Genomic DNA, 27,773 nt, shown 5'->3' on the forward strand with positions numbered 1-27,773 from the left:
ACATACGATATATTACTATATTTTTTTTTTTAGTCTGAAGTTCTTTTTGGTTTTAGGACATGATATGCTTCATGCAGTGAAACAGCAACAGCAGCGGTTTAGTGACCTGCGTGAACAATTTGCACGGAGACTCGCCAGTCATTTGAACAGCGTGTTCGTTCAGCAGGTATTATTTCTTTCTATTTTGTGCGATGTTTTTGGTCACAAACTTTTCCTGAGAAGAAGAATAATCCACCTGAAACTGGACATGTTCTGTGATGTAATCAGTAAATGAATGGACTGCTAGAGGCACTTTGGGCAGAGATATTACTCAGCATACTGAACTAGTTGCTTACAGAAGTCTCTTACATTTGTAAGAAAAAAAAAAAAGGCAAACAAAAAATGAAATCCACCTCTCTTTAGTGGGTTTGCTATCTGATTTAAACACATTCTATGATATATGAAGATATATTTTAATTGTAAGTCTTGATTAATTGAGGAGAAAAAGCATTGACTTTTTTGTTTAAGGGTGTCAGAGGCTGACAACATTGGAGTTCTTGCTGCCTGAACTTCAAGGGCTGTAAAAACAAACAAAAAAAACCACAACCGAAAACCCAACCATACAATGTTAAATGTCTACACCTTGATTTTTGAGCCTTAACTTGTAATACTCTTGAGACTTGTTTCCTAAAGGCTGGATGTTCTTTTTTTTCTTTAGCATCAGTTTTTTAATTTCTGTATTTTTTTTTATTTCCAATTAGTTTACTCAGACCCTCCTTCAACTCTATAACAGGTCCTACTCTCTTTCAGTGCCAGTGAGTACATCGGGTTTGATATAAGCTTTTCTAACTATTTTTTTGGGCTTGACTTTGCCTAACTAGCAGCTGCTTTGGCTTTACAAAAAGAAATTTATCCTTACTGATTGCAGAGCATCAGACTTATGCCCCTTCTCACTTCCATTATTTTTATTGGCCCTCAAGCTTTCTTTATGTGTTTTGAGATAACATTCCTCTGATCTGACCTCCAGAAATTGCTAAGAGGCAGATTGAGATGTATGGAGGACGAATATTTTCAGGAAATTGTAATATGTGTACCACTGCATAGATACTGCAATTGTGTGAAATTGTAATATTGGTAAATAAAAAATAATTCAGTTTTTATACATACTAGCACAATCAAAGTTTCAGGAGTTTTTGGTTTTATGTATTACACTGTGTGCAGAAAATGGAATAGAGTTATGCTGGATAATTGTATAGAGAATTGCATGTGAGAGTACAAGCCTGGCTTTTTATGGCAAAGATAAGTGCTTCCTATATTTTCTTCACTTTTCAGAAGAATTCCAGTTCTACAGCATGTTAAATTTTTTTTGCCTTTAGTTTCTGTTCTTAAGAAGGTATGTTTCTCCTGTGACTTTTCACATTTTGAAAAACTGAGCACAGACTATGTGTCCTGGCCTCTAAATGAGCAAGTAGAAGCTATGTTGTTTAAGTCCTGTGTAAACGCATTCACAGAGTTTGAATATTGGACTTGCGTATGAAAGTGGCTGTTTAACAGAATGCCCTTTCTGATGTTCTGTTCTGGCTATTTTACTTTTAAAAATGGTAAGAGATTATTATTACTGGGTAGTACTATGTGTATTAGATGAAATACTTCTAAAGAGACTTCTTAGGGCTACTGAGAATGCTAGTACCAATTTGCAGTTTGTTGGTTTTGTTTTTTTTTTTTTTAATTCTGGTACTAATAGTGGCTTTACGTTGTCTTCTATATAAACTTGCCCTCTGAACAGTTTTGGCCTGTCAGCTGTGAGGTATTAATCGGCAGATAAAAAATATGACCTTGCTGTAAGGTTAAGTAGGAAGAGCTCATTAACGGCAAGAGATGAGCCTCTGCAAAGCCCTTTTGCTTTCTGCAAAAGAAGAAAAAATGTTTGTGTACTCCATTTTGATGTTCAGATTCAAGTGTTGGAGGTATCACAGATTTTTGTGTCATCTTACTGAAATTACCTTGTTTTGTTCATCTGATGAATAAAATATAGCAATTTCTAAGTCACGTGTTTTTGAAAAGTCTAACTGGAATACTTTGTTAGCTTTAACAGCTGAAGAGTTGCATTATTTGTTTAGAATGTTTCTTTCAAAAAAATAAAGCACTTCAGAAAAAACTACAGCAGATACAGATTTCTAAATTAAATTCAAATAAGTACACAATAGGCAGATAAAAACACGATGATGTCTAGGCAGCTGATAATACAAGCAAGACATTCTGATTTGGAACTCATTAGATGGAAAACCAAAATTGCACTGAAATTTTGGCCTAAATATATTATCTTAGAAGCATGAACTTGTTCTTTTTTTTAAAAGCAAATAAGCCCAATGGTGTGATTCAGACTACTGTTGTAAGATATTAAGGTGCCTCATCTTTGTGTAAAAATGAGAATAAATCTTAAGTTTTAAACAGAAATGCAACTTTGGATTGTGGTTCACTGCAATGTTAAAAACTTTGTGGCAACTTACTAACAGCTAATGTAGCTGTCTTTATTGTGTCCTAATAACATTTGATTAACCTTACTGTATGTCTATAATTTTAAAGATTTTTGTTTTTTTTTTTAACAACCAAGTTCAGCATTCAATTAAAAGGCAATTCTGGGCTTTCTGCCTTTGAAATATGAAATAGTTTGAAGCTTTGGAACGATGAAGTAGTTGAATAAAAAACTTGCAGTATCATTTGGTAACGGTATAAATGTATGGGTTGTGAGAGGAAGTCTGTTAATTAGATGAAGAAAGTACACATAGAAGCTCCATAATGTTTTGAAGCAGACTGGAACAGGGCATAATTTAGGACAGCCAGAATGAAGCCAACTTGACTCACCCTGAAGGCAAAGTGGTAAACAGCAAGAGCCTTACAATGAACAAGCTTACTAAGATGCATTACCTGCCACAACTAGAATACCTCAGTGTCTGTATTATGTTAGGCATCCTTTCAATCTGCATCTCTAGACTTTTTTTCTGTGCAATGTATTTTGATGCTTTTCTGTTTGTCTGAATGGGATCCTGTCTTCATTTTAAGTTTTTTTTTGTAAACTTCTAGTGCATCTATATAGTGCTTCCAGATTTACTTTAATACTTTCTCTTATCAAGGGTCACGATCAGAGTTCTACTCTTGCCCAGCACTCTGTTGAATTGACATTACCCAATCATCATCCATTTCACAGAGATTTACTTCGATATGCGAAACTGATGGAGTGGCTCAAGAACACAGATTATGGAAAATATGAAGGGCTAACAAAGGTATGTGAATTGCTCAGAGGATGCTAGAGAATGTACATAATATAGGGTTTCTGAGAGTCAAAAGAATTGTCTGTGTGTGTGCATGTCCTTCTAATATTGTGCTTCTCTTTTCTTTTTCCTCTTTGGAATGGGAAACTTCATTTTTTGGTATTTGTATCCTGTTTTTTTTTCCCCTCCAAGATTCTATGTCTCTATTCTAAAGTATCATAAGATAATGAATATTTATGTAAAACTAGTTTGCCATTTTACAGTCTAGTAAGAAAAATAATTAAACTGTTTTCATGTTGATGTGCTTATTGCCTTTGATGGCTTTATTTCAACAGACGTTCATTTCACTTGGGTATATCAAAAACTTAAGAGGTCTCTTGTAAAGCAGATTAGACAAATATTTTGGCTTTGTATATAAGTAACTTAACTACCTTGTTTAAAACTGACATGGAGTGAAAAAAATTACTACAGAAGTATAGAAAATGTTTAGATAGAAGTCAAAGGAAAGTTAGTTCTTACAGAACAAGTCACCTTTTATTAAAGTACGGTCATTCTTAAAACTCAACTGTGGGAGATTTAAATTAGACTCTTAAAACGGCTTTGAAATAGTTGTTTTTCTGCCTTCACTATAAGGCAAATGATCAATGAATGATTGATGTCTTCATGGTGATCTAGTAAAAATTGATTTAAATGTTTATGTATTATGTGTGCTAAGTAACAAAATTTTGAAGAATGTAGGAAAAATTCTTAGGTAGTCTTTGTTTATAAATAAAACATTATTATAACCTTTGTACTAAAAATCTTAACAAAGCAGATAATCCTCAAGTTTATTTCAGTTGTTGTGTCTCTTGTCTTTTTAAAATTTGAGCTTATTTTTGGCAGTGTTGCAAACAAATTATTTTGGGATTGATTGAATCTTGTAGTAAGTAGGCACACAGAGTTTGTGCCTCCTGAAGTTTTCTGGTCTTTGGTTTTTCTTGTGAGAATAGTAATAAAGGAGGTCACGTAGTCAGGAAGATGTGTAGGAATGGCATCCCATTTGCTTTCTTTTTGGGGGCATAGTAAGAGCCTAGTAAAAGAGGTTACAGAGAATGGTGCTGAATTTTCTCTATTCTACCCTTGAATTGAATTCTATGATGCTCTACCACTAGTAATCCTATTTGTATGTACCACTGCGCATATCCTTCCATATGGAAGAGAAGTAGTAATTTCTGATGCTCAGTGAACTCATTAGGAAAATGAATATAACTTGCTTAAATATCATGGATATATTTTTGTGCATGCTATGTAAATACAAATATATATATATATACACGTACACACACATATATAGTCCAAACCAGTTTATTATTTAGTAGAACTTGCTGGTTTTTGAGATCTATTTGACTGTAATAGAACAGAGTCAACATGTATACTTGTTAACTAACTTTACATTTTTCTTTTAAGAATTACATGGATTATTTATCACGGCTCTATGAAAGGGAAATAAAAGATTTCTTTGAAGTTGCCAAGGTCAAGATGACAGGCACAACCAGAGAAGGAAAAAAGTTTGGTAAGCTTCCAAGAGGCGCATATCTTACTTTGAATCTTATTATTTGCTTATAAAATACTCATTACAACACCTAGGGCCAATTTTATAATGTTGTAAAATTGTTTACTTTTGGCAAGGTGGAAGAGTTGGATAAAAAATGAGATTGGTAAAACTTCTGACTTCCACAAGGCCAAAGTAGCACAACTGAAATCTTATCTTATGCAATTGGTCAAGATAGAAGGATAAAATATGGTATTTCTCAGAATTCTCAGATTTTCAAATCTACACTCAGTGTTTAACAAACTACCAACCATATTTTAGTACTTGAACTATACTGGAAAAAATTTGGAAAATCAACTCTGGTAATTGAAGAAAGCTTGGGCAGCACGTGTGTGTGTTCCTTCTGCTATTACTTCTGCTTTTAATAAGTTTTGGGTGCATTTTGGAGAAGCTAATTTTAATGCTAATTCTGCCTAAGGAAAGTTGTGTATTTCATTTTGTTTTCAGAGGGATTTACCTATGTAGTCTGAGACTAGAAATCATACTTTGTTAACTTGTAGGTCTTTCTGTTTAAGGGAGTACGCATTCCTGCTAGGATTAAATAGTTCAGTGTGAGAATGGAAGTGAAACTTTTTAAAAAAATAACCTGAATACCTAAAAAGCAATGGTGGTACAGGTGTATTTATATATTAACTATTCTGTATTTTAAAGTGCGCTGTTTCAAGACTTGTTTAAAATATTTGTATTTGCCACAGTTCACCAGTTTCCAAACTCTAAATTCAGAAATGATATGCAGCTTTTAGTGAGTTCTGTTGAGCCTGTTTTGGGTCCTGAACTTATGCTTTGAAATTTGATGGTAGAGAACAGAAAAAAAGTAATGAAAAGAAGAAAGCAGGAGAATGGTGAGGCTTGATTGATGGTGGGGGAAGCTGGAAAGATAAGTCTTGGCAAGCTGTTGGACATGGAGAGTAAGCGGTGCCATAATGTGTCGTTGTTGGAACTGTTTAATTCATAGATCTTGAAAAGCTATCTTACTTCAAGAACAAAACACTTTATCCTAATATAAATTGATTTCTGAAGCATTCTAAACACTTTATCCTGGCACTTCTTTTGTGATTTGCATTTGTGAGGAGACAGTTTTTGTAGCAATTTCCTAACTTCTGTAAATGTTACGAAGTGATCAGGCATTTTTGGAGAAAGAGGTCCTTCGATACACCAGCATAAGAGCCGCACCTTGAGAAGGCTTCTGTCATGTATGTGTGCAAACTTCAAGTATGTCTGAACTTTGCCCAGAATAGTCAAGGAGGAGAGTAGCAAAGGGGTTTTTTTAAAAAGTTCTCTTGGTTTGATTTCTTTTGTAATACGTAATACTACTTTTTCACAATCATACAACAAGTGTGTTTATGTTTGAGTCTTGCTGGTGACTGACTGCCACGCAAAACTGGATCCAAGTGCCCAGTCCCCTGAAAATTGGTAGGAACCAGTCACAAAGCCAAAACTGGAAGCTGTATTCTGTGGCGACTCTCCTAGAATTATTAATGTTCTGAACGGTAATTAAGCCATTAAGTAATGGTTATCAGTGGCCACATACTTGAGGCCATGTGCAAATCTGACAATGAGTTGGATCAAAAAAGCTTCAGTCCTCAGTACTAATCTTATAAAGAAGGAAAACAGATTATGTATGTTTAAAAAGTTGTTTGTTATATAAATATTTTTTCATTTCGCCATTTAAATATCAAGTTGTATATTTATTTTGTAACAGCTTGTAACAGTGTGTCATTTCAAAGGCTTCTGTGTTGAAGGTAATGGTTGTACTATTACTAGTTGCCCATTAATTTAAAATACATCACTTATAGAATCATTTAGATTGGAATAGACCTAACAGTTAACCTATTTAAGGAATAGTGTAGGTGCATAATGCTCCAGTTGTACTCGGACACTAAAGATGACCTGTTTCCAAGCTGTGTTGGTGTATGTTCTTGCCTTTTTTTGTGCTTTGGGAACAGCACTGCTATTTGAATGCCTTAAACGCAGAGGGGGTGCTGGGAGAATTCTGGCATTCTGTGCTGGTGTGAGGTTCTTTGTCTGCATTTTTATGGCAAAAAAAAATCTGGGTCGTGAGCATTCACATATGTCTTAAGTAGTCTTTTTTTTTCTCCTTTTTTTTTTTCTTTTTTTTCCCAATTAAGCCAAGACTTTGATACTTAAATACCATAAAAATCAATGTGGGAACGTGCTACTACTGTCACATGTTTATATGGTGTGGCTTCTCAAAATCCACTATGGCTTCCAGATTGTCCAGGGCCTGACCTTTTTCTGAAGTTCTTCACATTCTGTAATATAGTCCTATGCGTTTGGAAATTGAGGCTGATGAAGAAGTGGGACCAGTGCATGACAGATGCATATGCCAAATATATCAGGTCTAAATCTTTTAATTCCAAAACTTCCAAAATCCCTAAGATCTAAAAACTAGGCTGGAATTAAATTCAAGTTTGATGTTATAATTATCAGTAGTTTTGCCTACTTGAGAACATCTGGTATTTAAGACATGTTTGTGGCATTTAGAAGTATTTACTCATTCTCTTACAGTAGGTTCTGCTTGCCTGCTCCATTTTGGGGGCTTGTAGCATCCATCCTCATCCAGATCTTTTTAATACCACATACTGCTTTTAGTGTACGTATGCAAATGCCTTTTACTGGTTAGGGATTTTCTGTTTATTACAAGTGCCTATTTACTCTAAATTTCATACTGAAGTCCACTTGAGGAAACTTGTTTCATTCTGAAAAAAAAAAAAAAGAAAAAATAAAAAAAGTACCTTGTAAATTTTTTTTACTATATATTTATTGTTTTAGTCCTCTCCGAATTTGTAGTTATCAATTTTTGGTGCAGCATGAATACAAAAGATGTATTCTGTATGTAAACATCCTGATTTGTGAACAACAGAAGAGGTTAGCCAATCTTACTGTCAATATGAATGATTTTGCAGTATTGCTGTGTGTGTTTTTTGAATTGAAGAGGTTAACAGTATCTCTGACTCAGTACAAAATTAAATACATTTTAACTTCATGTCTATTATTGATATGATGACTGATCTTGGAAACTGAGTCTCTTGCAGCATTAACTCTGAAAAATATAACCCTAATTTAATGGACTTCTCAATTTGGGAGAACTTAAATACATGTTACCAAAAATGTTTTTTGAACACACTGTATAACAAAAAGTAAAGTTTAATACCTAGAAACTTACTCTGTTTTCCATGTAGCTTAGATACTGAATTTCTGGAATAGTACCTCTCCAACTAAATGTGTTTGCAATGTAGTTACTTGCTGCTTATAGTTCTCCGCATGTTTCTTTCCGGTTAGAGCTTAACTTGCATCTTGTGCATGGTTTGTGCAAACTGCATTTTAACTTGTCTTTGTCTTTGATGCTTGCAACCTAATCCATCCCAGCTACACTGCCTCGAAAAGAAAGTGCTGTCAAACAGGAAACTGAGAGTGAGTATAACTAGTTGCATTAGTTGGTATTGTCAATGCATGTGTGTCAATGTAAAGATGTAGTGCTGCATCATGGAAAATCTACGTAACACTGAAGCACTCCATTCAGAATGAAATAAGCGTTAGCAGAATCATTGTTTTTGCAAGGCAAAAATGAGGCACGGCTAAAATGGCCCAACACAGAAGTTGAGAATGTTTGCAGGTAAAAGCAACGTCTTTTGGTTTTCCCGTGCTACCAATTGATCTAAAAAATATGTTTGTGCCTGAGAGCTTGTCGTAGTTTTCCAACTCTTCCAGTAGGTTGAGGTAACAACTTTTTTAGATCCATAGACCGTGTTTTGTTTGTGTCCCTAGACTAGATACCAACATAGCAGTTAAATGAAACTTGCAGGATTGCTTTTAAGTTTCTGCGCTTGAGACGTGAGGTTTACAATGGGGGTCAAATATTGACAATTTCTTGGTCTTTTTTGTTACTAGGTTTTGCCATTCTGTTCCAACATTTCTGAAAATTTGGAAAAAAATAAAAATACATGCTCCTCACCTAGGAGAAGGCCCTACAATATCTGGAAGAAATGTCCGAATGCTAATTATGATCAAAAGGAGAGGGGAGTGTTAGCAGTAGAGTTACTACAGGATTGTAGATCCTGTAAAATAGCTGGAGCAAACTATGTAGACAACAGGATGTTAACAGCAGAAAGATCAAGTTCAAGATGAAAAAGAACCTGTGTGGATATAAAGCTTTTTAATTTTTTTCCCCTCTTGTGGATTAATTCTTCTGCTTGTGGCAGCCATTGCCCAAAGTACATTCACAAAGATCCTAACTGGTCTTTGCTTCCAAGCTTTCAAGGAGAATATCTATGCCAGTGTTCCTATATTTCACTGTTTTGCTCCTCTCACACCTTTTTCCAATACTTTACAGTGAGGGCGTATATAGCTATGCTGTACTTTGAAACTTGCTAAAGCATTTCAGTTACATTGTCATTAGAAAGGAATGTGTTTTACAGCAAAAGCGTTTGCAGCTTAGCAAAAAATTAAGTCGTTTGATTTTAATGTAGGACTATTAGCAACTCTTGATCTCATACATTCTATAATGAACCTGTTCTTGAGTATTTGATTCTGCTTTTGCTTCCCTTCTTCATAGTGTCTTTATTTCACAGGTCTTCATGGAAGTTCTGGAAAATTGACTGGGTCTACTTCTAGCCTAAATAAACTTTCTGTTCAGAGTTCGGGAAACCGTAGGTCTCAGTCATCCTCACTGTTGGATATGGGAAACATGTCTGCCTCTGACCTTGATGTGGCTGACAGAACAAAATTTGATAAGGTAAAGCCAAAATGTTGCCTAGGATTCCTGCTTCATTTTGTATCTGAAGCATCTTGCATGTCCTTCTTGTATACTTTAAAGATCTGTACTGTTTAAATCTTAAAACATGCCAATTTCAAATTCTGTATGTACCACATGTCTAATAAAGGCAATTTGCAAGAAATATGTAGATCAGAGTAATATTCTATAGATTCCATTTAGTTCCCCTATATGCTTAGTGTGATCTATAAAGAATATCAAGAATAAAAAATGGTCTATTAAGCCCAATATGCATTTTTAAGCAAACAGGAATTGAACTGATGGATTCTTCAACTGATTTTTTTTTTTCTCGATACAAAAGTTCATGTGTTCTGTTGCATTTTGCCAGTATATACGCAAAAGTGAAAGATAAGAAAGCTTAATCTTCTTTTAGCCAGGACTTAAGCATGGCCCTAAAATTTTATTTATACTGGTTTCATGTCAAAGATATAAATTTTCAGCTTTAACCAATGGCACTAAGTTATCACTGTCCTTAGCATCTGTTTCAAAACCTGTTGTCCTCAGCATCTGGGGTTTTGTTTTGTGGGTTTTTTTTGTTTGGTTTCTGTTTTGGGTTTCTTTTTTTTGGGGGGTGTGGGTGTTTTTTTGTTGGTTTGGTTTGGGTTCCCCCCAACCCCCAACCTTTAAAAGTGACAGCCCTACTCACTTGCTGTGGAATTAACTCCTCAGGACTGTGGAGGGAAAAGGTGCTGTTATCAGAGAGAGAGACAAAAAGAATTCTCTTGTTCTCTGTTGAATTATTTGATGGAGATGAGTATTTTTCTTCTGCCTTCTTCAAATCCTTGCTCAATCTTTTTCTGGGAGGAAATATTATATGCCTGAAACGGTTATTACACACCTGCAGCAGCAACTTGTCTAAAATTAAAATGATTGCTTTTAAAAACAATTTTATACAAGTGTTGTGCAAATTTTTTTCAACTTCTGACTTTTATCTCACACCCCTTGGGGATATGTGAGTGTGACAGATGTATACAGAGCTGTAAGCTACTGAGCTGACCTAGTAGGTTTTAAAATTTTTTTTTCTAGGGGAATTTTCAGTAGCGTGGATTTACTATGTGGTTAGATTGGTTTCATTTATGCAAATTATTGCATGTCTTAATCCTTAAATACTTGTGGATAAAATTATGTGTTGTGTAAAGATAACATTAGAAGTATGTCTTACACCTGATTTACAATTTCAGTAGTTCGTATTAATAAAATTAAATTATTTTAATTAATTACTGCCAAAATAGTGTTTCATTTTAGATTAAATCTAAAAATCATGAGGACTACTTCTATTTCAGTCCAAAACCTGCCGTTGGTTTCTGCAGCAGCTATGTAGAAACTTTTTCTACAGAGCGGTTGTCTTCTACATACACAGTTTACCTTTTTTCCCTGAGGCTTTTAATTTTGTCATCTTCCTCTCAGCAACCAAGGCAGAAAAGAGGGTGGCAGAACCCATGACTTACTATTGAAATGTGAATGTTTTCATTATAGCACAAAAGTCCTTCCTCGCGCTGTGACTAGAAAACTTCTATTTGTGGTAAAACCTAGATTGTTCTTTCTTTCCTAGTGTTATATGGATAAGAAGTGATATCTGTATCTTCAACATATTCCCTTTTAAAGATATAAGTACAAGCTGTTTCCATTTCTACTAAGCAGAAATAAACCTTCTAAAGCTTATTGAAGATAGAAAGTATAAAATCCTGTGCAACAAACAATTAAAATTAGTATTACTAATTGTCCATACTATTTGGTGTGTTGATAAAATATTTGCCTTTCTTTAGATTTTTGAGCAAGTGTTAAGTGAACTAGAGCCTCTGTGTCTGGCAGAACAGGACTTCATTAGTAAATTTTTCAAACTACAGCAACATCAGAGCATCTCAGGAACAACGGTATGACTCTTAATTCTGTCACTGAAGTAAAAAATATTGAACAGGCCTCATAAGAGACATGTTTAAAAGATAACTTCTGAATTTATCTGGCAATTACATGATATGGGGGATCAATACAAAAATCTGTCAAAGGAGGACTGATGTTTCTTTTGCCATGGTTTTGTTTCCTCATAAGATCACAATAAACACTTCATCATGTTATGTAGGAAGACAATGGGGAGCAATTGTGGATAGTGTTGCACTCTGGGGAACATGACCAGAAAACTTCCAGCACCTTGCAAGCCACTGTATTTGCTACTTTGAGGGGAGCAGGGTGGGGGGGAAGAAAAACTGATAATTATGTTGGTTTTGTCAGATATACTTATCTCTTAAATGTAGAATTGGAGACAAGCTTTCAGGTTCTTGTATATACATTCCTTTTCTTACAGAATGAAGTGGAGGAAGCGGATGGAGCAGCTTTATCTCGTTCATACACTCCTGGTGTTCCACAAACCATATCATCTGAGTACGTGCTGCTCTTGTGCCTACATGTGAATTTATTTGGCATATAAAACTTTTTTCTCTATAATCAGAAATTGTTCCCTTGTAGTGAAGATGAAAAGTGAACTCTTAATTTGTACCAAGACATTGAATGTGTCGGTAAATATAAAAATTTTCATATGTATGACGGATGTTTCTGTCTATAGCAGTATAAAAAAACCCACTTAATTCTCTAATAGTTTGCAAAGTGAAACTAGGTGCTTTGGAAAATATGCTTAGCAAAGTTCTGAATTTAAGTGCATGGCAGCTTTCACACAGAAAATACTTTTTGGAATAATTTATACCTGTGACTACTGTTGGGTTTTGGGTTGGTTTTTTTTTTGTTATTACTGTGTGGCATTAGCATTTTTTCCCTTAGTAGCATTCTAAAAATCATGAGATTTCTTGAATGTAAATGAGACTACTATATCCAATAAATTAATCCTAAAAACATTATCAAAGAGCATGTAAAATAGCCTAGTAAACTGTCAGAGTAATATTTTTATCTTATGCATTTTTTAATAGGAAGGACATGATCCGACAAATGATGACAAAAATATTTCGTTGTATTGAACCTGAGCTGAATAATCTTATAGCGCTGGGGGACAAGATTGATAGCTTTAATTCCCTTTATATGTTAGTTAAGATGAGCCATCATGTATGGACAGCGCAAAATGTGGACCCAGCTTCCTTTCTCAGCACAACACTTGGAAATGTTTTGGTGACTGTCAAAAGGAACTTTGATAAATGCATTGTAAGTTCTTTAGTTATTCTGATTAAGCTGATTATAATATAGGAAGCCCACTCCTACCCAGTTTGATTTTACATTTCTTTACAGTTAAATTTTTGCTTTTAATTTGAAGTGAAAATATAACTTTATTGCTCTTCTACTGGCCAAAACTTCAAAAAAGCTAAACTAATTAGCGGTTGTGTTTCTTTTTCCTCTCCATTCCAGTTTTCTTCAATAATTAGCTATTTGCGAGAAACATGACCCCTCTTTCACTGCCGTGAGCTAGTTGACATTTTTATTTGTTTGTTTAAACTTGCACTCTTACTGAGCTTACTGAAGTCATTTAAGCAAACCATAGCTCTCCACTGTTTTTACTTAACAGAGCAAAACCTCATGGCCTTACAAGGGCTTTGCTTTTCCCCTTTAAGTATAATACTCCAAATAGACATCTGTTCCAGGTGTTCAGTTATTTCTATCTTATATCTAACAAAAACTTTGTTTAGATAAAATGGCATATATTTGGGCAGTAGCAAAGGCAGCTTCTACTGTCAGAAACCTCCTCTGGTAATACAATATGACCATTATATAAAATAATGGAAAGTTTAATGAAAACATAGTTGCTGGTATAACTTTTTTTTATTGTTGTAAATGTAATTTGACTCTAGGCCAACATAAAAGTGACCATCTTGTTCAGTTTAATGCTTAAAATATTTTGAAGCTGATTTTTTTTTTATTGTACCCAGAAAATAAAATTTCAGTAGGAGATTAAAGAAACTTTCTGTAACAAAGGGAATTGTTAGCTTGGGTGGATCAGAAAAGCAAAAGTCCTTGTTAGATTATAGAATGAAAATTGTTAATTGTTTCTGGTGGATAGGTTTGGGGATTTTTTTCTTAATACTAAGTAAACAAAGGAGAATAAAAGCTGGAAGATTTTACTTGCCCATCTTCCTGTTTCTTTCCAATTATTTCTTAACAAATTTTTGAAGGTAAAAAGGGAGGAAGACTAAGTAGATATACTAACTGAAAGATAAAATTTTTTCCACGTTTGAATAAGTGTCAGGTTTTTAGTATGTCTGCATTTTTCTTTTCTTTTACTAGTTGTTCCATGGTCTGGAGTGATATATTAGAGGCTAACGTCTGTTCTTGTTTTAAATTTAAGAGTAACCAAATGAAGCAGATGGATGAAGTAAAAATCTCAAAGAAGAGTAAAGTTGGGATCCTTCCATTTGTTGCTGAATTTGAGGAGTTTGCAGCCCTCGCTGAATCAATTTTCAAAAATGCAGAACGACGAGGAGATCTAGACAAAGCCTACATAAAACTTATTAGAGCTGTTTTTGTCAGTGGTAGGTCTTCTGAGGTTGTCATCGTTACTAGAATGATTGTTTCCTCCTATTTATATATTGTTTTGCAGCAATTAATAGATGATGTTTTTAAGACTCTACTGCAAGCCATGTGACTGTTGTTGTGCTGAAATTTTGGTTATCTGTTATCAGTAGGAGAGCAAGTGTAAACCATTTGATTGTAATATACATCTTAAAAGCAAACTGTAGATATTTCTCTTTGTACATACCTGTAAAGTAACTTTCAGTTATGACAGGGGGAGGTGATTAAGATTCTGGAGGGAGAGAGAAGATGGCAGCAACACGACACAATCTGAAGTGGCTTCTCATCGTTTCTCTCCCAGCATAGCTTAAGCAAGCAGGTGAATCTGGATGAGATCCCCGGCATTTGGCCCTGACACTGTTTATGTCCGCAGCCCTGTCTAAAATAAATCACTTGAGTTCTGGATGTGAATTTGACCCTTTCTTGGCAGATTAGGACCTTTGTGTCCTAGGCTGACACAGAATGTCTCCAGTTCTACCTGTTTTGCCAGCTGTAGTCTGGAAAAACAGCAGCAACACCCTTGTTCTACTGGGGTTATTTAACGTTTTTAAAAAAAAAAGGGGCGGGGGGATATGCAAGCCAATGAACTCTGGAAAATTCCCATTTAAAATGGGAGTGATAGGAATAGACAGACCTTTCAGTGCTGATTTACCTGCAGATTTTCAAACAACTCCACGGATAATAATTCCCAACCACTGATACGCACCTCTTTTTTTAGGGGAAGATTGAGTAAGAGGAGACAGTAGAGTCGATAAAGCTAGTTCGAGCAAATGATAGCATAGCAGTTCCAAACATATTAGGTAACTGTGAAGAGACATTACTTCATAGTACAGTAGACTGTGTACAGACAGTAAATTTTTGAAAATGTTTTTACTTGATTGCACACCACTTTTCTGTCCTTAGGAATTTACTGTTCAAGTGATAAAATTAAGCAAATACCAATAGACAGGCAAAACTATACAATGGTAAAATAACTAGTGTAGGAAGAATTTAGAAAGGCACCTTTTAAAAGGGGTTCAAAATTATGCCAGTCAAACACCGAAGAAAAACACAATCTGTTTCAAACAAGTAGAGAGCAAACTTACAGAACAAAGAATTATAATGGGAGAGGATAAGGGATAGAAATAAAGAATGAAGATGAAACGCAGTCAAAATTTTGTACAAAATCAGTGCAAGCAGTATGTTTAATGCAGTAGGATATTTAATTTACAAGTAATGTTTGACATGGGTCAGAAAGATGTAGTACTTCAGATAGAATTGGGGGGTGGTTAGAAAATTAGATGGGAAGAACAAAATTGGCAGTAGCAGACTTCTCCTAGTTGGCAATTCAGTGTTCAGGCTGAAATGAATTTGTGATCTTTATTGACACTCTGTTGACAAGGATCACTTTCACAGTGGGCATCCTGGTAGTCTGAGCAAAATGATTAATGGATGAATAGGCATAGAGACTTAATTGCACTCTTTGTTGAAGCCATCCTCTTTCAGCCTGCTTTTAGGTGCAATAAGGGAGCGATATGTAGAATTCCTTTTGCCTGGCCTGTTTTCCTTTGGGGGGGGGGGATGAAAGTAAGAGATGTATGTGCAGGATTATCCATTTTTATTATTAAATTTGGGAATTGACAGTAACTCTGACCATAAAATGAATAAGCTAAGCAAAAACTGAGAGACTGGGAAGTAGATTTTTTTAAAAAAACCACCACCTTATCTAGCAAAGAGGGGAATGAGACTTTTCTTAAATAGTTCTGTCATGTCATATCTGTTAGGGATAATGAAAGCATGCTTGTAAGCCTCCACAGAACGTGGGTTGTTTCTCACTTATGTAAATGACCGTATGTAGTCACTATTTTGTATTCTTTTATAAGTGACCTTTTTGGCATACAAATTTCATGACCTTAGAGCCTGTACCTATCTGTTACTTCTTTACAAAATTCCTTTTCTGACAGTGTTATCATTATTGGTTGTTTTCCTGAACTTGGTTGTACTTTTGGTATTTTAAGTATTTTGCTTCCTTTTTCTTTCAGTTGAGAAAGTAGCTAATGAAAGCCAGAAAACACCCAGAGATGTGGTCATGATGGAGAACTTCCATCATATTTTTGCAACGCTTTCTCGCTTGAAAATTTCTTGTCTTGAGGCTGAGAAAAAAGAAGCCAAACAGAAATACACTGAACATCTTCAGTCTTATGTAATCTGCTCACTCGGACAGCCTCTTGAGAAATTAAATGTAAGTATATTTGAGTTTATATACATTTAAGTGGTACAGAGTAGTTTTTCTCAAGTGTTAATCTGCACTATCTGATTTTGTCACTGCACTTATCTTTATTTTATTACTTTAGACCCAAGCATGCCTGGCAAGAGTACTCATGAGGGTAACAGTCTTGGATTAAAAAACCCCAGTTTTTTCATGGCAACGAATTGTACTGACTAAATATCAGTCGTGTCTTAAGCAAATGGTTTTGAAGAAGGAAAAAGCAAGGGGAAAAGTAATCGGGAGCTTTGGGATAAATTTCCCCACCTTATCTGCAGAGAAAATTACTGTAGTTTCTGAACTGTTCAACAAGAAGAACAGTTTTAGGAAAGCTCTGTAAGTCAGTAGTTGAACTAAGTGTTAAACTGAGTGCTGATCCAGGTTCACGCTCAGTTCTGCCCGCTGAATGTTTCCCACTGTTCATTGCTTCTTCTATAAGCAGGATTTTGGCCATTCAATTTCTGAAAAGTCTAAGATGTATTCTCTTTTTGAAAATGAAAATGTTTTATTGCTTCCCATGTGGGCTGACTCTGGCCAGCACCTAAGGCGCCCAATGGCTTGCTCACTCTCCCCTCCCCAGGCAGGATAGGGGAGAGAATAGGAAGAGCAAAAGTGAGAAAACTTGGGGGTGGAGATAAAGATAGTTTAATGGGGGGGGGGAGGGGAGAAAAGAAAAAAAAAAAGTGACGCAAAGGCAGTCACTCACTACCTCCCACAAGCAGGCTGATGCCCAGCCAGTTTCTGAGCAACAGCCACCTTGGAGACAAACACCACCCCACCCCCTCGTCTAACCCTGATTTTTACAGCCAAGTACGATGTTACATGGTATGGTGTACCCTCTGGCCAGGTTTGACCTGTTCAGCAATAATGAAAACAATTGGTGTGCTATCAGCCCTGTTTTAGTCACAGATCTAAAGCACAGCACCGTATGGGCTGCTGTGAAGAAAGCTAACTCCATGCGGCTCTACGTGCATGTCCATAGGCATACTTCCCTCCATTTTTATTATGTCAAGCCAACTGGTGTGGAGCAGTGAGAAGAGAGGGCAATTATGAACAGATATTGCTATTGTGTAATTATGGTTTAAGTAGAGAAATTCCTCTTCAGACACTTACTCAGCTTATACGAAAGAACGAGTATTTTCCCAGGCTGTGGGCTTGTTAATTGAGGATTTTGAGGCTGATTCAGTATTAGTTATAAGGTTGCAAAGAAAAGCTTGATTGCTTCTAAAAATGACTGATGTCAGTTTTACTCTAGTACTTACGGAGTGCAGTATTGTTGGGCTGTGCTTTAACGTTTATGGGTGAGCACTACTTCGTGCCCAACTAAAAAACAAAAATGGTGGGAACACAGAGCAGTTGCCAAGCAGAATCAAGATTTAACCACACATATGCTTGTGAAACTGGCTTAATTAGTTTAGATCTGTGATAATCATTAATGCTGTTATTGTTTGTTAGCACTTCTTTGAAGGTGTTGAAGCACGTGTGGCACAAGGTATACGAGAAGAGGAAGTAAGCTATCAGCTGGCTTTTAATAAACAAGAGCTTCGTAAAGTTATAAAGGAATATCCTGGTAAGGAAGTGAAGAAGGGATTGGATAATCTTTACAAGAAGGTAGATAAACATCTCTGTGAAGAAGAAAACTTACTTCAGGTAAACTAAATCATGGCTTAAACACCTTGTAATGTTTACACAAAGGCTTTTATTGTTGCTTTTGTATATGTGTTCTGTGAGAAGTGCCTAGCTTCAGCATAAGTCTGAAAAACCACCAATTCTGAGTGTAGGTTTTTTATAATCCCACTCTGATTCTATCTGTTGCCACATTGATTTGAACTGTCGTGATAGAGAGACAGAGTTCAGAAGGAAACTTCCTTTGATACCCTTGGTGTCCGTTAATGGATGCTCTCTGTTCTACAAAATATACTGGAAGTAGAGAGAACTAGATTTAAATGAACTGTTAACCTGAAACAAAGTTTAGCTGGTACACTATAGCAGAATATATTTTCATTTACATCTTTTCTGATAGTTACTTTTCTCTTATACTCTTTAAACTTTCTCACTGGAGAAATGATAAGTAGATTTAAGAGCTAAGCATGTATTAACAGCTTTTTGAAGTCTGAAAAGTGAATTAGTAGCAGTGTTTCAGTTCAGAGTGTTCTCTTTAAAGACAAAAGCAATACCCCTTTTAGGGCAGCTTCCGCTTCTTTACTGTTTTCTGCTTTGCAGGTTTGATAGGAGTCCTGTAAACATTAAAGGTCTTAAACTTAATGGGCAAAAATCTTGAATCAATTTTTTTAATGCAACAACTCAGTTTACTGAACTTTGTTAGCAAGCTTTATTTTTAAAATGACACTTGAACTGACAATCCGTTAATGAGCCGGTGTTTGGTAGTTCATGTAGAGTGTGTTGTGCCATTTGACGCTTCCTAAAGTTTGCTTGCTTTGGCAGGTTGTGTGGCATTCCATGCAAGATGAGTTTATACGACAATACAAGCACTTTGAAGGGCTCATAGCTCGCTGCTATCCTGGATCAGGAATTACTATGGAATTCACTATACAGGATATTTTAGACTACTGCTCCAGTATTGCACAGTCTCATTAAGCTCTAGAAAGGGAAAGAGCAGCTAACAAACTTTGTGCCCGTGTGTAAGGGAATCAAACACTGTAAGTGCTATTTGGTTTTGAAAGGTGGATTTCCATGTGTATGTGTAGTTAACTCCCATATATGTCAAGTTACACTCCTGCTTCAAACGTCTTCCAGGCCAAAAACGAAACCTTCGGGGATTTGTTGCTCTTCCACTGGGTTCAAGTACTGTTTGAAAGCATTAATTCTGTGAAACACTTTGGATATAATTTTTCCCTTTCCCTAATGTGCAGATAATTTTATTTATACTCCCTTCTTTGCTAAAAGCAGTAAGCACTACCTTCCTAGTACACAAAAAGAATACTACTGTTTTCACTAATATTTGCATCGTGGAAATTATGTAAGCATTAAAGACTATCAAATAATTTTGCTTCCTCATTCTAGAAAGTATCAATGTGGAACTTTATGCAGTGGGAATATTGAATTCATGTTCTGAGATGTAATGTGACTATGGCTATAATTCTTAATTAAACTGTTCATCATATTCTTTATTCCTATGGCGTTGTCTTGGCTTAGCCCCAGCTGGCAACTCAGCACCACGCAGCTGCCCGCTCACCTCCCCCCTAGTGGGACAGGGGAGAGAATCTGAAGAGTAGAAGTGAGAAAACTCATGGTTTGAGATAAAGGCAGTTTAACAGGTAAAGCAAAAGCCGCACATGGAAGCAAAGCACAACAAGGAATTCACTCAATCCTTCCCATGGGCAGGGAGGTGCTCAGCCATCTCTGGGGAAGCAGGGCTCCATCAAGTGTAACAGTTACTTGGGAAGACAAATGACATCACTCCAAACACTCTCCCCTTTCCTCCTTCTTCCCCCAGCTTTATATGCTGAGCATGACATCATATGGTATGGGATGTCCCTTTGGTGATTTGGGGTCAACTGTCCCAGCTGTGTCCCCTCCCAGCTTCTTGTGCACCTGCCGGAGCATGGGGAGCTGAAGAAGTCCTTGACTAGTGTAAGCACTGCTTAACACACTGATGTTTCAGTTGTTGCTATCAACATTATTCTGATTCGAAATTGTTGTGGTTCAGCCCCAGTCGGCAACTAACCACCACAAAGCCGTTCACTCACTCCCCCCACCCCTGTGGGATGGGGGAGAGAATCGGAAGAGCAAAAGCAAAAAAAAAAAACCAAAAACTTGTGGGTTGATATAAGAACAGTTTAATAATTAGAATAAAATAATGATAATATTTATTATAATAAATAACGACAGTATAATAAAAAGGAAAAGGGAAAAAAACAGAAACACAAACGATATAACTGCTTACCACCTGCTGACCAACGCTACCCATCCCTGAGCTGCGATCGCTGCTTCCCTCCCCCGGCCAGCTCCTCCCAGTTCACATACTGGGCATGACATTACATGATATGGAATATCTCTTTGGCCAGTCTGAATCCACTCTCTTGGCTGTGCCCTGTCCCCTCCCAGCTTCTTGTGCACCGGGCAGAGCATGGGGGAGCTGGAAAAGTCCTTGACTAGTGCAAGCGCTGCCCAGCAACAACCAAAACATCGGTGTGTTACCAACATTGCTTTCATACTAAGTCCAAAGCACAGCACTGTGCCAGCTACTGGGAAGAAAATGAAGTTTATCACAGCCAAAACCAGGACAGGAGTATTATTTCAAAAAGGTGAAAATGTGGTTATTTACGTTGTTTGTCTCTGGGCATTGAAGTAGAATTGCTCTATTTCTCAACGCCTTTTTTTTTTTTTTTTTTCTTCCCTTGGGTAAGTATGATGTAGCATCAGTATTCTCCCGCTGCATGTAACCCCTTCCTCCTCATGGAGCTTCAGCTGCCTGTGTTTCAGGACCTCGTTTTCCTGTGCAGCTTGAGGAAATTGTGAAGTTGTTGAATAGAGGGGGATGTATGCAGGCAAAATAAACATGCAGACAGAGGTAAGATTTTTGGTGTTTGAGATGCAGATGCAAGGATAAAACTCAAAAAACACTAATAGTTCCCCGAGTTTTATTTTTTTGAGGCACCTGGATTTCGATGGCCATGCTAACACTTCAGTCTTGTAGCTCATTAAATCCTAGTTGTCTCATTTACTAATATAATACTCGATCTGAGTTGGGTATAGCCTGCTTACTGTGTCTCTGCAGGTGACAAAAAGTAGCCAAAGCAACACCAAGCAGGGGTAAGGGTTACGCTTAGGAGAAATTCCCTTTAAACTAGCACAGACAGCTTATAAAAGAGGACCACCTGTCACTTTTACATCAGACACTTCGGTCCCCGACTCTGGCCGCAGCCACTATGCAACAGGCGACTACGCTGTAGGCAGTAAATGCAAATACGATGCTCTGGAAGAGCAGGGACAACGGTAACGTCTGTCTCTCCCGGAGCTAAGCCGCCATGGCGGGCTACCCCCCTGCCGCCCTCGCGCTGACGAAAGCCCCTCTCACCGAAGCGTTTCGGAGGCCGCCGTCAGAGCCTACGGTAACGCGGCGGCGCGTTACGTCACACTCCCCCGCCCTTCAGCGCGAGGGCCGCCGGTCGCGCGGGAAGGGGCGGGGCGGGCGGCGGTTGGCTCGGCCGGCCGGCGGGTGTAGGCGCGTGCCCTGTTGCTGAGGTGACGAGGGGGAAGCGGGCGCTGCTCCGCGCGCCATTTTCAAACCGGCGGTGCGGCCTGACGGGCTGGGTGGGGTGCGTGGAGGAGCGGCAGCGCCGGGCTGGGGCGCGCGGCAGGGCTCGCCTCGCCTGGCCTTGCCTTGCCTCGCCTCGGCCGGGTGAGGAGGAAGAGGAAGAAGACGAGGAGGGCGGGTGATGGGCAGCGGCGGTACTCGGCGTCTGTCTCGGGACCCCGCGGTGCCGGTAGCGGCCCTGAGAAGAGCGTGGCGCCGGGACGCCTCCGTCCGTTCCGCCCCTGGGGAGCGTAGGTTAGCCTAGACGGCAGCCCCCGACGCCTGGCCTGCGCGCTGGTCTCCCGTTCCCTCGGGGCCTGCAGCACTCCGCCGGAGCTACGCCTCTGCCGAAGCCTCGCCGGAGCTTCTCGGCTACTCCTCCGTGGCTCGTCCCGCAAGAGTTTGCTTTTAACGGTACGTCCGGTAAGACCGACCCGGAGGGAGGACGGAAAAAAGTTAAAATAAACCCGTTTAAAAAGGGACTGACTGCCCCTCTATAGGTAATGATTGCGGTTGCTGAAAGGACTATAAAGCTTCCAGTTTGGGGAGATAGGTGGCAAGCAGGCTCATAATCGATAGGGTTTTCTTGTACTGTAATGTCAACTTACAGGGTTTTGTTGCTTCTTTGAAGAAGAACTATGTTTTTCTAGAGCAAGAGTTGTCTTTCTATGGGCAAAGTAGTGTACGAATATCTAGCCAGAAGTGAACGCCCAGCAAATCATCTTGGAAACAGACTTTGCCAAAGCAAGTGCAGGCTCATTCAGTGTATCTTGAAAATAACGTTACAGTAACAGATGTCGCAGTAGGTGGACTGTATAGAGGCATGTATTAGAACATTACTATAGTCAAATACTTGGTCCACTAGCTGCCTGGGTGAAAACAAAGCTAGCTCTTTATAGCAAAATGAACTACGTGACTAGTAATGACAGGACAGGAACAGGTGCTTTGCAAACATATTTCACACGTATGCAAAAAAAAAATAAAGCCATTAGCATATCAGTTCTGATGAATGAACACATTTTGGTATTTTCCAGAGCTGAGAATGAAAACTCCAGTTCATAATTGTCTTTGGTGTTAGTATTATAGATTCAATAAGATTTTGTAGCATACCACAGAATGGTAGGGGTTGGAAAAGACCTCTGGAGATCGTCTTGTCCAACCCCCCTGCTTGAGCAGGGAGCACAGGAACATGTCGTCTAGGCAGGTTTTGAATGTCTCCAGGGAAGGAGACTCCACAACGTCCATGGGCAGCCTGTGCCCCTGCTCTGTCACCCTCACAGGAAAGAAGTGTTTCCTTATATTGAGGTGGAACTTCCTGTGTTCCAACTTGTGCCCATTGCCCCTTGCCTTGTCGTTGGGCGCCACTGAGAAGAAGCTGGCCCCATCCTCTTGACACCCACCCTTTAGATATTTATAAGCATTGATAGATCCCCCATCAGTCTTCTCTTGTCCAGGCTGAACAAACCCGGGTGTCTTAGCCTTTCCTCATAAGGGAGATGCTCCAGTCCCCTGATCATCTTCATAGCTCTCCTCTGGACTTGCTCAAGCAGTTCCATGTCCTTCTTAAACTGGGGAGCCCAGAACTGGACACAGTACTCCAGCTGTGGCCTCACTAGGGCTGAGTAGAGGGGGAGGATAACTCCTCTCGACCTGCTGGCCACACTCCTTTTAATGCAGCCCAGGATACCCTTGGACTTCTTGGCCACAAGGGCACGTTGCTGGCTCATGGTCAGCTTGTTGTCCACCAGCACTCCCAGGTCCTTCTCAACAGAGCTGCTTTGCAGTAGTTCAGCCCCCAGCCTGTACTGGTGCATGGGGTTGTTCCTCCCCAGGTGCAGGACCTTGCCCTTGCTCTTGTTGAATTTCATCAGGTTCCCCCTTGGCCCAGCTCTTCAGCCTGTCCAGGTCTTTTTGGATGGCAGCACAGCCTTCTGGCATATCAGCAACCAATATAAATTTGTCCATGCTAATTTCTTTGTGTTCTGTTGTCAACTATGTAGTTTTATATTTCTTTCCCTTGGGAACCATATTAAGTCTTCCACGGCCAAGGTACATCTTTGCTCTGCTTTTTTGTTATTATATTTTCTTATTGCAAACACAACTATTGCATCTAGAACAGGTCTTAACCTATACTCACCATGAATTTTGCTGCATTGTTATCAGACTGAAAGGAAGACTTCAGTGTTGTAAAGCTTTTCTGTTTCATTTTCCACCTGTAATAGTCAGTCTAATACCTATTAACATTGCTTCTTTCACACAATTTTATGCAAATTTATTCTAAACTTATAGCCTAAAGGAACTGGATTTGAAGTTCCGTTATTGCCTATTGTTCATGTCAATGTTCATTTTCAGTCACTGGTGACTTTGAACAATAGAGGAACAGCACATGGGTGCTAAATTTCATAAGCACCTAGGTCTGCAAAAGACTGCTCACAGCCACCCAGGCATGTCACAAAATGAGGCACATGAAAGCTGTCTTCTTCAGCAGTCTTCTTGAACAAAACAGGAACAAAAAATGAGGCTGTTGGCCCGGAAAATCTCTTCTGCGATTAACTGAAGGCTGCACTCATTTAGACATCTTGATAAATCCTTGTCTGGAAATGACTGATTTAAAGTACCATTTAATTTTCCCTTTTTGTTTGCTTATCTGATTTTCTGTTTTTCATCTAAAATGGAAATTGTATTTTCTTCCTAGCGGCACTAAATTACATGAAATATTTAGATAATAAATTATGTGAACTATTTATGCAGCTAAGTAGCCTGTCTTGTGGGAATTACCAAAGTTGTTAAGAGTGCTTTCCAGTATTTCGCAAATTTACAGTCAAATCTGGTAAGTTCAACATACCTTTCTTTGTGACTCAACCATGATTCACAAAGCTATTAAGTTTCTTTAAAGAAAAGGATATGCTGGATTGAGTTGACTGGGTAAGAACGATGTAGAAAATTTGGATTCCCCAAAAGGTTTTGAGAAAGCTCTTTACCAAAGGCTTTTAAGAAAGCAGGTCTCTTTCAGAAATGGAGAAAAGGTAATTTAATAGCTCACTAAGTCTTTAACAAGAAAGGGAGAACATGGAGAAGATTTTCTGCTGTTTAAACAGTGAGGGACAAAATTTGGTCATTATATAGATGTGTTAAGAGCAGTCCAAGGGTTGCAGAAGGGTATCACTGGACTGAGTAATAAAGTGGTAGTTAAAGAACAGTGTTAATAAAGACAAAGTGATACACATCATGGGCTCTAAAGTAGCAGATACTGCTCAGAAAAAGAGGTGTTAGTGTCACTGTGAATGTATCTAATTGGTGCTTTAGAGCAACCAGAAAGGCAAATCATAAGTTAGGAATCATTATGAATAGAGAAGGCTGCAGCAAAGAATCTTTATAGGTGCTATGTAGCTGCTTGGGGTGATCTCAATCTCAGAAAAAGCGTGGAAAAGGGGCAAGCTGTACAAGCTACTAGAAAATTTTGGGAAATAGATTTGCTAAAGATGCCATCATGAATGGCTGAAAGCATGAATAAAGAATGATTATTTAGTATGTCTTAAAATAAGAAGAAAAAAAAGGGGAGTGAGTGTGCACACACCCATAAATTTATGATATACTTTTCCAGACATACAGTTAAAATAAGGAATTCATTGCCACAGGCTATTTCAATGTAAAAGTGCAAAAGATTCAAGAAAACAATCAGGCTTTTCTAAGAAAGGTTTATCAGGTACTCTTATAATGATTTAAGTTCAACTTTAGGCCCATTAACTCCCTGCACTATAGGCAAAGAGAAAGAGAAGCTATGTAGGAGTAAGACTTGTCTTGTGTTTTTTATGTTTTTATACCCTTGCTGTGGCAACTGTCAGAGATATGGGGTATTGGGTCAGACTGATCTCAGATTCAACTGAATCGGTACAGCAGTTCATATTTTCACTTTCCTGATGGAGAAGTTACTAGCTACTCTATGATTTCATGATAAGACTAATGACAGATTTTAAGTTTAGGATATGAGATTTATGCTATTGTTGTGTGTAATGACAGAGGTCTGGAATTACTGGCACATAATTTCTTTCCAACAAAGAGTGTACAACACTTATTGTCTTTGAAGACTTTACTCTCTGTGTTAAGCTCTCTGAAATAACGCCCCCAGTTATACTTCTTACTTTTATTCCCAGCCATCTTTTGGACCTATACTGCAGCTACTTGTTTCCTGGACTAATTTTGGTTCAGATGTGTCTCTAGGGAATATAATATCCTTTCTTGTTTGATTCAGGTGGCAATAATGTCTTGAATTAAAAATTCCCAGTCTTCAGAAAGGAGAGCAATTCAACCAGAAAGCTGTTGGTGCCTCTCATATTAGAGTATGTTTAGGTAACCACACCTCACTTAAGCATCTGTTGCAGTGATTTATTGAGATCCTTTATCTACTTCCTAGCCACAGTTACTGGAATGCCAACATCTGTCCATGTATTTTCCCCCACAGTTACTGTAAAAAAAGCTTTATTCCCTTACAAGCTGTGGCACAGTTCTGTTCTTTCTTTGTTCTGTAAAATTTTCTCAGTATGATTAGTAGAACAATCCTTTCTCTTTCTAAAACACTATCTTTTAAACCAAGTGTGATGAACGATTTTAATCTTTTAAACTGATATGGTTCTTCCTTCCTGAAAAGATGGGCTCAAGAGTTATCAGCTTACTTCTTTAGTAATTTAAGATGTATTCCTGAGACTAAATCTAGATACAGTAACACAATCACTGTTTTCCCGAATTCAACACAGAATCCTCACCATTAATTCAAAAATACCAAGTCTCATCACTTTTAGCTTTAATCTTTAGCTGCCAAAGGACAATGAAGAGCAGTTGGTGCACGTTAGTACATTGACTTCCACTTAGTACATTGACAGTTACCATTTAGTGGAAGGAAGTGCACTGCCTCCTCCCTCAACCATCCCAGTACAATATGTAAGCGGTTGTTCTCCATGCCATTGCCTAGCTGCTATATCAACATCCTGAACCTCTTCAAACAAGTATTTTGGCAGTACCTGGAACAGATGCTGTGCTCTTAAGACTGGTGATTTTCTCTCATCCATGGAGCAGCACCTGGCAACCACAGTCCCGTTGCTAGACTTATTTGTAGTGTTTTGGTACAAGAGATGAAATTTTATTTTCCAGCCTCAGACAAGAGAGAAATGTGTGTGTTTTCTCATTTTATTAGTCATAAATAATTTTATTTTCAAATGCCTACATATATTTAATATCTTTTTAAAATCAGGGGGTTTGTGAAACAGCATGGCTTAAATGACATCTATATTCTGTCCCCTATATATGAGATGCAAACAATGCTTCCTTGGTTTGGTAGTTTTGTTGAGGTCTTTGCAGCTCTGAGTTAATACTGAAACTTCTGAAGAAATGCGAGGGAAAATGTTTTAAAGAAGTAACTACTTATCAAAAATATTTCCAACTATTGAAGAGATGTTTTCGCATATTGAGGAGCATCAACTTTAGTATTCCATTTCTTTTCTCATTCTGTCTCTAAATTCATAAGGACATAATGATGTAAAAATTCTTTTTCCCTCAAATGTACATGGCAAAATCAAAATTCTAATCTGGATTTAGATACAGTAGTGCTGATCCAGCCCCTTTTAGATCAGGTTAGTAATAAAAAGATAACTAATCAGCCAAAAGAAGAAAAAAACCTCTGATCCTTGAACTACTGAAATGATGTGAGTAGGACTATGGTACACTAATGATTTTTTTTTTCCTGTTTTCCCTTGTAGAAAAAAAGATGTTTAAAGTTAATCTGTCTTTAAAATTGTACACATTTTATGTGATTTTACAAACACTTGGCATAAGTTATGTTAAGTAATGCCTTGTAAACATTGAAAGCAAGATTTTTATGTGAAAGAAAAACGTTTTGGGTGTGTTTTTGAGAATAATCTGGCAATTTGTATTGTGGAAGATACCCTGATGACCATGATTCAAAAAAATCAGAATCTACTATTTGGTTTTCCCACAGAAGGATGTTTTCAGATTTCAGTTCTTACACAGTGGAAAGAAAAAATTATGTTCATACTCTAAGATGTTCGGAAAGAGAAAACTAATTGCCAAGACAAATATTTATTTTCAAAGAAACATGTAAATATTTTAAA

At 37.7% G+C, this 27,773-nt stretch overlaps 2 protein-coding genes across 9 annotated transcripts in view; both read left to right on the forward strand.

Moving 5' to 3' along the window:
* Positions 1-19,512, forward strand: part of EXOC1 (exocyst complex component 1) — a 30,776-nt gene extending 11,264 nt beyond the window's left edge. For 3 of the 6 annotated variants that reach the window (XM_064449472.1, XM_064449471.1, XM_064449473.1), the window contains 13 exons: positions 57-166; positions 741-794; positions 3,114-3,263; positions 4,698-4,803; positions 8,233-8,277; positions 9,435-9,598; positions 11,404-11,511; positions 11,940-12,016; positions 12,556-12,784; positions 13,920-14,103; positions 16,165-16,364; positions 17,844-18,038; positions 18,834-19,512. In XM_064449472.1, the coding sequence (XP_064305542.1) occupies positions 57-166; positions 741-794; positions 3,114-3,263; positions 4,698-4,803; positions 8,233-8,277; positions 9,435-9,598; positions 11,404-11,511; positions 11,940-12,016; positions 12,556-12,784; positions 13,920-14,103; positions 16,165-16,364; positions 17,844-18,038; positions 18,834-18,986 (1,775 nt within the window). In that variant the 3' untranslated portion in view covers positions 18,987-19,512. The remainder of the gene's footprint in view (positions 1-56; positions 167-740; positions 795-3,113; positions 3,264-4,697; positions 4,804-8,232; positions 8,278-9,434; positions 9,599-11,403; positions 11,512-11,939; positions 12,017-12,555; positions 12,785-13,919; positions 14,104-16,164; positions 16,365-17,843; positions 18,039-18,833) is intronic. The other 3 variants (XM_064449474.1, XM_064449475.1, XM_064449476.1) reach the window with 3 other exon arrangements.
* Positions 19,513-21,547: 2,035 nt separating this feature from the next.
* CEP135 (centrosomal protein 135) overlaps positions 21,548-27,773 on the forward strand; it is a 38,999-nt gene continuing 32,773 nt past the window's right edge. For 2 of the 3 annotated variants that reach the window (XM_064449468.1, XM_064449470.1), the window contains exon 1: positions 21,549-22,062. The gene's annotated coding sequence lies outside the window, so the exon portion shown is untranslated. Of the gene's footprint in view, positions 22,063-27,773 lie in introns of all 3 variants that reach the window. The other variant, XM_064449469.1, reaches the window with a different exon arrangement.

This window comes from Phalacrocorax carbo, chromosome 4 (genome assembly GCF_963921805.1).
Source record: "Phalacrocorax carbo chromosome 4, bPhaCar2.1, whole genome shotgun sequence".
NCBI classification, from domain to species: Eukaryota; Metazoa; Chordata; class Aves; order Suliformes; family Phalacrocoracidae; genus Phalacrocorax; species Phalacrocorax carbo.